General features: G+C 35.3%; 1 protein-coding gene across 4 annotated transcripts; it reads left to right on the forward strand.

Moving 5' to 3' along the window:
- Positions 1-2,004: 2,004 nt before the first annotated feature.
- On the forward strand, positions 2,005-14,937 carry LOC120347751 (uncharacterized). 4 transcript variants are annotated; one of them, XM_078117763.1, is made up of 20 exons: positions 2,005-2,250; positions 3,259-3,501; positions 3,610-3,778; positions 4,063-4,236; positions 4,603-4,707; positions 5,297-5,430; positions 5,515-5,675; positions 6,575-6,785; positions 6,922-7,219; positions 7,681-7,886; positions 8,025-8,105; positions 8,414-8,498; positions 8,934-9,133; positions 9,690-9,886; positions 10,511-10,679; positions 11,115-11,270; positions 11,520-11,600; positions 12,997-13,154; positions 13,688-13,820; positions 13,909-14,937. In XM_078117763.1, exons 2-20 carry the CDS (start codon positions 3,304-3,306, stop codon positions 14,152-14,154), a joined length of 3,162 nt encoding a protein of 1,053 aa, XP_077973889.1. In that variant the 5' UTR covers positions 2,005-2,250; positions 3,259-3,303; the 3' UTR covers positions 14,155-14,937. The 4 variants fall into 4 exon arrangements, with proteins under 4 accessions (XP_077973889.1, XP_077973887.1, XP_077973888.1 ...); XM_078117761.1 differs by lacking the exon at positions 2,005-2,250 and adding an exon at positions 2,295-2,639; XM_078117762.1 differs by lacking the exon at positions 2,005-2,250 and adding an exon at positions 2,500-2,745.

The following is a 14,937-nucleotide window of genomic DNA, read 5'->3' on the forward strand; positions in this document are numbered from 1 at the left end:
GGCTAGTGTATGTAGACAGTCTGTGCAACCGATATTGAGGTATTTTTCGAATATTTTTTATTATACCGAAAAAACAACCGGGGCAGTATGTTCCCAAGCTTTTCTCTTTAGGGGGGGTGTTTCAAAATTTAGGGGGTGGTAAATAATTTGCTATTAGAGATAAAACTAGGCTATTTGTATTCTTGAAAAAATGGTATGTATTTAAGAAACGATGTACATGGGGGCCCCCCAAGTTGATTGACGGCCAGCCAGAATCCACAGCAGAATGAAATTGTAGGGCCAGAAAAGGGGAGCGAGGAAAAGTGCGGGACGACACGGCTGGGGTTCAGGGCGCGCTTTAGCGCCCTGAGAAAATTTTGAGAAATAGGCACCAAAATAGGCTCTAAGCTTGATTTTAGATACACCTAGCATCGCAGTTTGTTATGCAATAAAATCAATATTTATAAAATTTAGCTGATAGAATTCCCGAGGAAAAGATAACAAGCACGGCTTTCAACCGTAAATATATACTACTACGTTTCAACAAGTAATTTGCAACTGATAGTGACTAATGAAGTTACTTGCTCATCTGGCATTGTATGAATGGCTACTTATGGCTTGTTTTGTTACACATTTCTAATTTTTTTGAACATGTTTGTTTGACTTTTGTATGAATTAAATTTTGAAATACGCTCGTCAACTGATCATAATGTCGCATAATGTTGTATTCCTTCAGAACTGAAATATTTTGTAAGAAGACAAATCGCTGAAGTTTGATTCTTTTCAATAAAGAAATAAAAACGCTGTCATTCATCTAAAAAACGTCTGTTTTCAGTGCCTAGTTTTCGTTTTGTGACATCTTTAAGCTTTCTTAATATATGGCTGATATCTAAAATACTGCAGTGTGTAATCATAATACCCATACCTATACATAAGATACCGGAATAATCCAATTGTTACGAAATAAACGTGCTTAAACTGTGATAATGATGTAACAATAGACGGTATCTAAAACTGGAAAGGTACCACATGAAGGGTTAAACTATTTCACTCAAGTTCGGCGGGCCATTTTAAATCGTCACGCGGGCCGTAGTTGGCCCGCAGACTGCGGTTTAGAACCCCTCAGTGTGGAATCGCACCTCAAAATTAGGGGGGGTGTTTGAAATTTTAGGGGGGGTGTTCACCCCCTATAGGGGGGGTGTTGGGAAATCACTGAACCGGGGCATTGCCTCGGTTGGCCCTATTGACGCGCCGCCACTGCTATATAGTCTTAAGTATTTTTCGGGATTTTGGTGCGATTATCCCTGCCATCTATCTATATCCAAATGCCTGTTATTATTATCACGTACGTGTCAAGTCTTGCGCCCTGGTGGACATCGACGTTAGATTTTTTGTATCTCTCGTAGAACTGTGCGAAAAACTCCAAAGATATTGTGCGATCATTAGGGAGGAACACTGAGCGCAATTATACGAATAAATTCTTAGCCTAAATTTGCAAATTACTTTCATTCTGATTGCTTTCATTCGTGTCGGCTTCAATCTACTTTATCGCCAGCGTAAAATAATAAGTCAACAATATCTTTGGACTGGCTCCGAGACTCGTTGTCTTTTTATGTTTGTATTTTCGGATAAGCATTTATGTTAAAATCTAATGATTTTGGTGCAGGTAATACCTTGGCGATAAAGTTACGCGCTGGGAGTGGGAGTCAAAAATTTGGTTTAAAACTAGCTCCTGTTATAAAACAGGAACATTTAAAAACCAAATTCTATTTTTCAAGGTCTTTGCACGTTTCAGCAAGGTTTGAGTTGTTGACAATTTTGGAACGTTTTAGCAAGGATTTTAGTGTTCTTTGATGTTTTTTTTTTATTCACGTGTTTTTTGACGTTTTTTGACAAATTGAATAAATCGCAACAAGCGAAACTACGAAAGCTCTATTTGTTCGATCTGCTAATTCTGTAATCAGTTTTATTCATTTAGTTTTCATCAATTATCTTATCGTCTATTCTGCTGATTTTGGAGTCGAAATAAAGTTATAATCATAGGGTGTCAAGTACCACCAGAATTCCAGGAATCGTGCATCATGCGTCCAGGCATGGCCAGGGTCCGATCCGAATGTTATGCTCTGGCAATTCGACTCATGTAATGTTAATGACGTATGTTCACGTGATGTGGATGTGCTGCGCACGCAGTACCACAAAGGAAATGATTGAGCGGTCGCAGACAGTGTTTGTGCCTGCTCGCTGTTAATTGAACAAACCTACTATAATAAGGTACGATAGACTAACGTGTTTCTATTTTTTTGTTAAATTTTAGGTGCTCTAAAGATATATTCAGCGATGCTGTTTATAAGATACAAACAAGAAGTTGACGAAGGCGACAAATTCTAAGCATACCGTACATAACGATAACTTGTGGCTTGAGTGTGCGAGAACTTAGAAAAATGAATTCAAACAGCGAGGGTGTGTGCTTCATAGGCATGCAACTTTTGCGTCGAAGCCCCTTTGCGCTCATTCACCCAAAAGGTTTTGTCAGCGTAGCTGGCATTTGGATTCATTTTGCAGTTAGCGTGTGCAGGTGTGCGTTATGGATGGCAGTGCCCATTTGCAATAGTTGTGTTCCTGGATCCCAATACCGGTACCGGTACGGTATCTGTACCGGGGTACGTAATCCGCCCGCTGCTGCATGTAATGGCAAAAGGCTGATAATATTAAAAATGGCTGCCTCGCAGGGCTCGTACAGAAGTAGCACCCCTACCGTTTGTAGTGGTGAGCATTAAATGTAGATAAGATTTCATATTCCAGTATTCAATGAATAAGATTAAAAATTTGTCTGATTAAGGTACATGAGTTGCGGGAGTGTGACTTTATACTGTTATATGCAACAGCCTAATACTGTAATAGGTACTCCTTGTGACTTTGTACCTAGTTGAGAGATTTTTGACTTGCTGTAGATCCGAACTCATAAAAACACAATTTTAAAAACAAAAACTGTCTGACTGTGGGTAGTGTTGTAGTATGCAACACTACTCTACTCTTTCTGAATTTCTCTTAGAAATTTGAACTTAAATTATGAACAATTGTTATGCTACGCCCATTAGTACTTGACGCCGCATACTTCAGGAGACCCGAAGTTACTGCTTTGTTAAGCCCTTACTTTAGCCGAATTATTGAATTGCTTCAAAACCATTAGAATGAGATTGAATGATTTGCCCAAATTTTTTTAATAATTTAATTACTTATAGGCTAATATCATTTTTACTATCATTTTTATATTCTAAGGTCAACTTGGGATCTTCGGTTCGGACTCTGCAGAATACACGTGCCATGGAACACAGCACAACATTCTGGCTTACTCCAGCCACCACAGAAGGAACTCCTGATAATATCAATGACTTGAATGATCAACAGAATAAAGATGCTGATCTGGCATCCATGTTTAATCAGTCAACTATGATAAATTTTGCAAGTATTTTTGCTGGAGCAACTGCAGCAGTTGCTTCATCTGGATCAGCGAATATGCTGGTATGTAGAGATATGTTCAGTTATTACTTACTCGACTCAAATTCAGAATGTTTTATTTGGTGAATTCAGCCTATAGCCAAATGTTAAGGCATGTTTTCCATATCTCAGAATGGCCAAAGGGTGCCACCGCTCACGCAGATTGGAGTTTCACCTTCCAAACATACAACACTTGTTCCTATTGGAAATCTTCGAGGTATGCCAACTGTAAACCAACTCACACCTCTTCCTCAAGCGCAGATTATATCAACTTCTAGTGCTGTTGTTAATTCACTGAACAGTAAGTTTTGTTTGCATATTATTCCTTGCTACATCACACAATATACATGAATCTAATACATAAGTTTGAAACACCAAATGTCGTTGTCTTACGTCTAAATCAAAAATCAGAAATAGGTTCATGTGAATCCCCTGAATCCCACTACTATATATAATATAACAAATTGTATTTTTCAAATAAATTGTATCGCTTGAAAGTCCCTATATTTTCGAATAGAAGCATTGTTCAAAAATCATTGTAAATCTAATCAAGACTCATTCACACATTTTGCAAAATTTGTTTAGATATTACCCCTCTCACAACAACAATTTACACACTGCCTCTCCCATCTGAACCAATCCAGATTCCAAAGAACTTTATCCAACAGGCTGCTGCAGCGAGTGGCCTAAACGTTGCATCGGGCGAGGTTCATTCTCCTGTCACCAACAATATATTGATTTCATCACAGTCTCAGAAAGGTATTTATGAACTTTGTACCTTGTCCATATATTTGAGCATTGCTCTCTTGTTGAATGGTCAAGAGGCAGCCTAGATGCATGGTTTGGGTGACATCATCTCACTTGGCGGTGCACTCGGATGTTCGAGCACCTAATTTCCGTTCAAGTACTGCAGAATCTTGACTGGAATTTTTTGGTTGACTACAGGATTGTTAGAGTATCGAGTCGTTAGCTACCGAGACTGTAGCCTCATATAAAACAATGAATTTGAGTAAAGTCATATTCATGCAATGTAACAAAATAAAATAATTTGTTCAAAATATTTGATTTTGATTACTTGGTGAACTGCTCATTCCTCTTGAGTTTTTTTTGTTGGTTTTTATGTAGAAACGTCCTTGGCTACCACTCCTCAGCAATCAGAGGCTGCAATGCCTGTCCCATCATTATCTGTACCCCAACAATCTGCTGATCTTCAGGCATCTTATCAATGTTGTAAGTATTCGTTTTTAGTATTAATTATAGACGATTATCTTCAAATTTTACACTTTCAAAAACTGTTTCCTGTATCCAGTGATTTTCGATAAAAAGCAATCATTAGTAGGTGGTGATATCTACTCTATTTCAATATCCCATAGGGAAGAAAAGTTTCAAAGTTTACAACATTTTAAAATAATTCTTTTGACTATAAAATGTTGAATATATCCTCAAAATTCAACCATTCATAGAAAAGATATGAAAATTGTTATAAATACTAGTGGAAATTGATCTTTAGCTACAAATGCAAACTGAGTTCATTGCAGTTAGGTATCGCTATACCTCATATTCTGTTATCGTTTGTAATAATTTAATGCCTTTTTGATTTTCCAATTCATGTAAGGTGCTTCAGTAAAAAAGTGGCCGAATCTTTTCTTTAGTTTAAATAATTTTTAGCATACTAGAACCAATGTGCTATGCATTAAACAAAGCAGACGTTTGATGTTGGCTAACATTTATTTGCTTATTTTAAATAAAATATTATATAACAAGCGCACAAAATTGTTTTGAAATTGAAAAATCGTTAAATTTTGTTTTCACGCAACAGCTGAATGCAACAAAACTTTTAAAAGCTCTGGACAATTGGGGTATCATACATTTGTTGCACATGGTGAACTTCAAGCAAGACCTCATAAATGTACAGCATGTCCTGAGAGTTTTCTCATGGATCATCACTTGAGGGTAAAATATTGTTGATATTCAAAACAAAAGTATTTGAAATATTAAGCAGACATTGGATTCTAATTTATTCCCTCATATATTCAGGATCACATGAAAGCAATTCACTTACCTCCTGAGCAAGGTGGAGGATCTCCATATACTTGTAGTGAATGCATGCTGTCTTTCGAAGATGGAGGAAATCTCAATTTTCATTTATACATGGCCCACACAATTCAAGGGTCAAAACCGGCTATTCAAAAGTATCCGTAAGTAGATTAAGTTTAGGAAACAAGTTTTGTGGGATGTTTTATAATGTGAAATAATTTACTGTTCTTGAATACTTAAATATTATCCAGAAAACCGAATCATATTCTATTTTAAAAGGGGGAAATCCCCAGCATATTTTTGGATTAAAATTTAAAAAAGCAAAATTGTATTACTCTCTGTGTTCAATTGAAAATGAGCATTGGATTTTATTTGATAAAATAATGAAATTAAAGAATTTTCACAATATTTTTTTGTCATGAATTGTTCAGATTTTATGTGATCCTCAATACTGATATGCTAAACTTAGACTTCAATAGCAAACGATGGAATTCAGAAAAAAAAATTGAAAAAGCCTTATATTTTTATTAATGTGATAGTGGTGCCTGTACTAAAACACATCCACTGAGGATTAATTAGATAGATGCAGGGCCAGCTCGCAGCGGATACCACATTTCAAAGGGCTCGTGTTAATCATTGCTGTGAAATATTGAATTTAACCAAAATCAGTTATAATTAAGTATTGGTCAGCGTGTATATCTCCAGTGTGTACTCTGTAACATATGAAGACTTGTCCATTTTTTATTACAAATTCTTTATTGTCTATTATTATCGCTATATATCTACCCAGATATGGCCTTACTCAATATGTTTTGCATCATCCACCTCTGTAGTTAGGCCGGATATGATTAACTGTCCTTACTTCATGTGGCTACTTTGTATAAATTGATTGCTTATGCTCAGTCCTTGATATATACTGGACATTTTTGTGGCTTTGAATAAAAGAATCAACAGAGTCACTGGCAGTTAATATTACAGACTCTGTGCTTACAAGCTATTGCTATTTGAAGGTGATACTTTTAATAGTAAATAAAAAAAAATAAAAATTTATTCTTTCCAGATGTCTTGAATGTGGGAAAAACTTCATCAAGTCTTCACTTCTTAGTGCACACATGCGCAATGTTCATAGTGGGCAAGTATATGCACTTGTTGGTCCGAATCAAGTTCAAGCAACACCTGCCACAATTGAAACGAAAAATTGCAAGTGTCCAGTATGTGGGAAGGCATTCAAAGCACAATCTTATATGAAACAGCATATAATGTCTGTACACGTAAGTTACTAGGTAATGTTGTGTATATCTTGTGAAATTTATCGGATTATTGAAAGTAATAGAGGAATTAAATAACAAAAATGCTACAAAGTACACACACAGTGCATTGTAATTGAAATCTGAATAATAATTTCAGGATAAACCATTGAAGTGCTCTGTTTGTGAGCGGGGATTTGGTCGCAAGAGTGATTTGAAACGTCACATGAGAGGTGTTCATATGAAAAAACGACCTCATACATGTGACAAATGTGGTTGGACATTCTCAGAGATAGGAAATCTGAAACATCATATTCAGGCTGTTCATCACAAAGAAAAGAATTACAGATGCATGTACTGTGACAAAACTTTCTCATTGTCATCATATTTGCGAACACACCTAATAAGATTACACAATATTAATCTTGATAATATGAAAACTTCAGATTTACTTGAAGGTAAGATTGTATCCATGAGCCAACTTGGAAGAGTATTGTTGAATGAATATTGCCTAGTAGATAAATGAATTTCCAAATTGGAAGAGCTGTTGGATTTTTGCAGACGATAGTGCCACCAACGTATGCAATAAAACATGTCCTTTGGTCTATTGTACGAAGCATTTTCATAGCACTCATGCATATTTCTCAATTTGATTGAATGTAATTTATGCAGAAAAGGGAGGTTTAGAATGTTATTACCTTTATTTAGAAAAATTTTGCAAACTTGTTAGCACGAGAGATGCCTGTTTACTACCAAATAAAATCTAACACTCAGAATTTTCATTAAAAAAAGACACCTGGTCTTCTCTGCAATTTATCTGTCACAAAAAATTAACCAGGCAATGTGGTGAAGGAATTTACACTATTTACCAGAGATAAATTTGAGATAATACTATTGTTCAAATTTGGATATTTTAAAGTTGCAGGAGAGACATCGCAGATGACCATTCAGACTCATGAAAGTCAACCGCAGCTACAACCAACCGTAATAGAGATTCCAACTTCAAGTGCTTCTCCTAACAATATATCGTTGCAAACATTACATATAAGTGTTGCTGATACACAAGCTCACGTTGTTAGATGCTATGAATGTGGTCAGTCATTTGGTAACGCCCAATCATTGCAGGTATGTGTTGTTCTTTGAATTACTAATAAGTTACATATCCGGCTGTTATAAAAAATTTTATTGTCTTTGTTGTAGTGTTGTACTGAATTGGTACTACTAAACTAAATTCAATAATTTTTATTTCATAATTCAATTTAGAATCATGTCATGTCGACACATTCACAACCGTTTTGGTGTACAGTGTGTGGTGAAGGATTTTCTCTAGCATCTCAGTTACAGGTACATTTGATTAATATTATTCATTGTGGAATTTCAATTTGTACTAAGTCGACAATGTATAATAATGATTTTCAAAGATCAAAAATTCAACAAATTATATTGTGCAGTTTTGTAAAAGCAATAAATCCTAAACATAAATTTTAGAGCTAGTGCTTAGACTTACAAAATTTGTCTGCCATTTGCCTAAATTGATTTAGTTATATATTGAAAAGAATTTGTTTTGCACACCTCTAACTATATTTGATGGTTATTTATTTTACATGATTAAGTTTCTTCATCATTCGTTAAAAATATCAACTTGTTCTCAGATGCATCTTCAGCTACGACATACTTCAAATGAACCACCAGTCAGCACCAATGTTTCGGTACCAGATGTTGATATGCAAAACAATGGTATGAATAGGCATCAATGTTCTGGTGTATTCAAACAGTCTAATGTCTATGTGCTTTTGTTAATAGACTATACAAACATAATCAAATGGATATACTATCCTGTGTAACATACCTATCTATTTGAAATTTTTTTTTTAAATTAGCTTGATTGGAAAAATTCATTTTAAATTTTATACAGCAATTTTATCTTACGAAAAGGTTGCAAACTGATCAATCAAGGGTCATTCTATATTAAACTGTATAGAAAGCTTTATGTCAGAGAACTCTCAAAACATTCACAATAGCTTAAACCGTATATGTAACAAAGGATTCAAATATTTCTGGCTCTATAGCAGCTGTGTTCTGTGATGCAAACATCAGGCTCATGCATGAATTGCCAAATTGTGATCTATTGATTTCAACTAATATATTTCATGGAAATGTGCTCTATTTTAGGTAAAATGTCATGGGAGATACAAGAAGATCCACTGACATCTACTCAATCTATGGCTTGCCAGACAGGACTGCAATCACAACAACAGAATAATCTGGAGACTGATTCTCAACCGACTCATGTGAACATTGAAACAAACAAATGCCCACTATGTGGAATGATTTATGACTCCTCACCCGATAAGCATATGTGCTGGAAGAAGGTTAGTTGTTATGAACTAGTGTTTTCTTAAGTTAACCCTGTACTTAGATTATGAAATAATCGACATTGAGTATTTTCTGTGTTGCTTATCATCCAGTTTAGAATGGCTTATTATTACTAGATGATGAATTCAATGCACAGTGTGAAATATAAACAGGCATAAATATATCATTATTAGAGTACGGGTGATTTATGACACTAATATGGTTGAGCGAGGGGCCAAGTAGATATAAATTTGGTGTATATTCAGTAGTATTGAAATTTCTCCGTTTGAAAATCAGAAAAAAAATTTCTGAGTTATAGTTGGGGATATAAGTGCAATGTTTATTGGATGAATAAAGTTTTCTGAAATAGAGTCCGGTCATATTTTCTTGAATAGCTTTTGAATTGATTCAAATTGATTAGAATCTCTTCAATTTAAAGTCCTGAAACTTTTCCTCCCTGTACACAGTATAAAGTCAACTTAGAGGCACATTAGACTCTTCCCAATCTATTATGATATAATGTCAAATAATCATATATTGAAACATTTTATTATTTTTGTTCCTTTGCTCCAGTATCCTGCAGTTGATCCTGTTATCGTGAATGAAATAGCAATGCATGGAGATCGCCCGCATTTGTGTAGTGAGTGTGGCAAAGGATTTAAAACAACAACACATTTGAAGCAACATATAAGATGTGTTCATGCAAAAGACCGACCACACAAATGTACACAATGTGAAAAGTGCTTTGCTCGAACAAGTGATTTGAACAGGTTATTACAGAATTTTTTTTCATACTTCATGAATTGATAAGCGCCAGGAACAATAATTGTATTAGATATTTTATGACCAATTTTCTTGTATGATCATGTAAAGCAGGGGTTGGCAAACTAAGGCCTGCGTGATGCAACAAAAAGTGTCACATTGAATGTCATATGTAAATTTTTTTCTTCGGGTAAGACGACTATGTTGAGTTCACGAGTTGTCGCTGTCTTCGCACGCTGCTCAAAATTTAAACTTTCAAATTGTGATTCATCGGGCATCTGTTCGGTTTTTAACTTTCTAAAAATATGTGCCAAGACTTGCAACTCTTAATTTTGACCTGCGAGCGACAAAAGGTTGCCGACCCCTGATGTAAAGAAATAAATTTGAAAGACAATCACTTGATCGAGATTTGAATATTTTGAGCCATTGATTAGCGAAAAGTTAAGTCTGTACTACATTCCTAATTTGTCATTTTGTGCTGAATTTTCAAAATCACTGGTTTCATTGACAATGTCACAAATTATTTATTGTAGGGCACTTCAGAAATAATTTCATGGAATGCACAATAACAAAATACAATTTTACTTTGTGCACATTATTCATTTTGAAATTCTGTATGTTGGTGTATTCAGGCACATCAGAGGTGTACATCACAGATTGAAGCATATAAAGAACACTGTTTTTGTTACTTTAAAATGTTCCGAATGTGGTGCAATATATGCAGAAACATCCCAACTAAAAAGACATATTTACACACAACATCTTCGTGGAAGGCCAAGTTATAAATGTGCTGATTGCCAGGTTAGGCATCGTCTTGGTTGTCCTTCTACTCATTGCATGCCTGAAACTATTGATGCAGTGGTGCTAACCCTTTTCGATAAATTCCTTCTTCCCTAATTCTACAGCAAATACAAAGCAAAGATCTTCCCCAGTTAAATGCAATTAATGAAGTAATTAAAAAAGACAGGATCATACTCTAGCTAGCTGAATGTAAACAGTGTAAAATATTGAGTCATTGCTGATAATTCATGATTATCCTTAAGTAAAACTATAACAATGTATTCAAAAAATCTTGGTTCTAGTTGTTCCTCAATTATGTGTCTGTTCTGAAAATGAATCCGCTGAGAAAAATCAGTTTTTTTATATATCTCTTTATTTATTTCTCTCAGAGACTAACACACCAACTATTGCTTTTGGGTGTGGAACATACTATTGAATATCTGGCTTCATTTTTAGGAAGGGTTTGCTGATGAAGCATCATTCCAGAATCATATTTGTCATGAAGAAGAAAGACCACATGTTTGTTCGGTTTGTGCAAAGCGATTTCAAATGGCGCCTCAGCTGAGGAGGCATCTCAGAGCTGCTCATGGAAAAAGCAGTGATGAACCAACAGTAAGTCACTCAGACTTATAAACATTACTTATCAATTCTTAGTGATTGACTTGGTGATCTTACTCTGAAATCAGCATTTTTAATTCGTGTTAATTTCAATGCTCGATTGATGCAATCTTTGCATTTCCAGGAATATTGTTCAGAATGATCTTTGAAGATTGTAATCTTCTGCTATAATTATGAGAATATTTTCCAACGATTATGTAATCGTTTTTTTCATCCATCATATCATTGTGTTTACTCATTCAGGTACACAAATGCTTTCAATGTGAAAGAAATTTTGGTCGTCCGATTGATCTGGAGCGACACATACAAGCCGTTCATTTAAAGGTATGTTATTTTTTTGCTGTTTCCAAACCAAAATACATGGTGTGGGTATACAAATAAGCTTAAGTAACTGCTTGATGCAAGTGAATAAGGAGTATGAACCACAGAAACGAAAGAATAACCGTATTTCTCATTGCATAATGCGCTCCAATACTTGATATGCATTTAAGCACAGGGATCAGCAGAAATATCCAATTTCCATACATTAAGCGGGTTTCCGGGAAGCTTTTCAGACATTTTGTCTACTTTGTTAACCATATCTCTTATTTCATATATTTGACGCCTATTAGTCTGTCAATCCTAGCACTCTGTTATTTGACTTTGGGACTATCATGCTGTTAGTTTGTCCGGGACCTATTTAAAACTGATAAGCCCTTTATTATCTTAGGCGATGTCGACGTCTTATTTCAAAAGCTACACCACAGCCCGGTCATCAATCTGAGTGACATAAAGTGATTCATGGCCCCATAGTTTTGTCGATTCGGCAAAACTAGAGAGACAAACGGGATAATGACCGCAGCAATTTTAATTCACCCATTTTTTTCACACTTGAGTTAATAATTTGTTTAGAACCATTACCGCTTCATTAACACTAGTTTAGTTTTTGTAGGGCGGGGTATGCTCCTACCGAAACAAGCATGATCTGATTCTGTTAGACTTTGCCAAATTAAATCAATAGACCTAACTAAGACTGATATATGTAAAAATTATCAGCCAGGTATGACTTCCTCCCTTCAAGTCCATACATTGAAACAAGTAAATGGCCAACTAATCACACACTTGGCAGGGGGGCGGTAGAGGTGTCTCGCTAGTCACTATATGATTAATTTGTCTTATCATCTTTCCCTCCCTCCGGATAAATAGGTAAATCCTACCCTATAAAATATCATTTATATTTTTCTACATCAATGCATAATACACACTCCTTCATGATGAAGGCAAACTCATACATAGATGTGGTACCTCTAGTTAGGATATCGCAAGTCGTATATGAAAATTGAACTAGTTGGTTAAAATCTTTCCCAAAATCTGTTTATTTGTCACGAAGGCATTGCCATTTTTAGAAATAAAATTCTAAATTCATGAAATGGTGAGCAGAGCATTAAATGAATTTAATGATAAATTTTGCCTGCATTCTCGCCATAGTGCTGGTGCTGTCAGAAACGTTTCATTTCAAATTTGTTCTCTAAATGAAACTATGTAACACAGCATCTTATGTATAAAATGTCTTCCAGCTCCATTTTTCCCTCATATTTTTGTAACAAAATACATTTTAAGATTCATGACATACATACCATTGTTTTTCTGTTGACCCATGAATCAAATTCTAGTCTACATCAAAGTTCCATGATACCTTCTATGCTATGAAGATCGATATTAACACTTTTATCATTTCTAGGAGAAACCTCACCGATGCACATTATGTGGAAAAAGCTTTGGATTACAGGGCAATTTGAATAAACATGTGAGAGCTGTACATTTGATGGAAAAACCACACCAATGTATAGAATGTGGGAAAAGATTTGCACATGTGGGTGTGCTGAAAAGACATCTAAGGTATTATTTTCCCACTTGTTTTATAAAGCATGTGCTTATTGGACACGTAGTGGGACATTAGCGATCGTTTCAAAATTATGTTGTTGTTCTTTGACACTTTTTGGACACCTAGTGGAAAATCTTAAAAGTTGCTTTTCTCTTTGATTACTGGACCAATTGCTTTGAAATTTTCAGTAGTTGAAGATGGAATTTTTTTCTAGAAGGCTATTACTTTTATTTATTTCTAAATTTTGTATGAATTCTATTAAATTTGATATTTCGTATTTGTAACAGGCTGTATGTTTTGATTCTGCAAAATTCCTGCTACTGAAAATCTAGAATTTTCTTGCTGGTGCCGGTAGTGTCAAAGTTACTGGTAAGGACTGATTCGCTCTCGCCTACGTGTCCATATATTTGAGCGTTGCTCTCTTGTTTCTTAAGTGTCTTTCAGCTCTTATATTTTGTTGTATATTAAATTTTATGCCCAGCAGTGACTGTGCATGATCTACTTATTGTTTCCAAGAATATTGATGAGTAATTGCATTTATTTTCAGGGATATTCATTTTTATGACAAGAAAGCAAGTGTGAAACATAAGCTAGCTCAAATCCAAATAGACAATGCGAAAGCAATGATGCGAAACATAGCAAATATGCAACAAGCTAGTGCGATGCTCAATGAAACCCAGGTAACTTGGAAATTGGATGATAAAGATATAAAAATGGGGTAATTGTGTAATCATGTCATCATTGTTACATGTGAATTCATTTTCACAGCAATCATCTCAACAAATGGAGACACCAGAGTCCATGCAACAAGCAAACAATATTCAAACCCGCACAAATATCCAAGTGGTAGAGGGACAAACGACAGACCTGCCAACAATTGATAACATTGCCACAATAGCCAGACAACAAATAGACAATCAAACTCAACAGTGCATTGCACACCAAATTTCTACACAAACTCCGCAACCACAACAGATAATTTCCCAGAATACGCCACAGGTGGCGACTGCTTAAATATTTTTCATTGAAGTGCTATAAAGAGAGGGACCTTGAATTTACTCAAATCTGTTATGTTATTTAATATTATTTAGTCCTCACGATTTTTTTATATTGACCTGCATGACGCCCGCTTAACTGCTAAGTTAAATCCTGTTTAGCAATGTCCTTTGAAATTTCGTCTACATCATCAGACTAGGCCAGGGTTGACTGAAATCTCTTCGACTGAGATCTACTAAAATATTAGAAATACCTTGTTGGCCGATAATAAAGTTATCAGGTCTGTGTTGAAATATACATATTCTGCACGGGTCCTATAGGAAATACTTATGTGCTAAACCAGAGATGACAAACCTGCGGCCCGCCAAGAAATTTCGTGCGACCCGCGAAGGATTCATGCGATTCAGTGTGTTTGTCGTAGTAAAGTCATAAATTCTTAGGAACTTCACAAAGAAAACGGAAGCGCCAGGGTTTGTATAAAGGATACAATTTATTTCATTCAGTACAATAAAATTTGATTGTACAGTGATACCCCGGTAGTCGACCAAAGAATTAGTGTCAAAAATGCTGCGGTATTCATACGAAATTCGGTTCTATAACATCCGAGCGGAGCTAGCGCCAAGTGAGATGACGACACACCCAAAACAGAACTTTGGCGAGAATCTTAGTATGCAGAATCAGATTGAAGTTTACAAATCGCAAGTTTGTCCTCATATAAAGCGCTTAGTGAAACAAACAAAAAGCAAAATATTTATTGAATGTTTTTATTTAATATTGCAATATATAACAACATCAGCTGTA

The sequence above is a fragment of the Styela clava genome, chromosome 11, assembly GCF_964204865.1.
Source record: "Styela clava chromosome 11, kaStyClav1.hap1.2, whole genome shotgun sequence".
NCBI classification, from domain to species: domain Eukaryota; kingdom Metazoa; phylum Chordata; class Ascidiacea; order Stolidobranchia; family Styelidae; genus Styela; species Styela clava.

What these genes read in the sequence shown, in the direction of transcription:
- LOC120347751 (XM_078117761.1), top strand. Translation starts at nt 2,421, where the DNA reads ATGAATTCAAACAGCGAGGGTGTGTGCTTCATAGGCATGCAACTTTTG. An exon ending in GTGCTGAAAAGACATCTAAG is followed by an intron (nt 13,155 to 13,687) that starts GTATTATTTTCC and finishes ATTTATTTTCAG; the next exon opens with GGATATTCATTTTTATGACA. An exon ending in CGATGCTCAATGAAACCCAG is followed by an intron (nt 13,821 to 13,908) that starts GTAACTTGGAAA and finishes TCATTTTCACAG; the next exon opens with CAATCATCTCAACAAATGGA.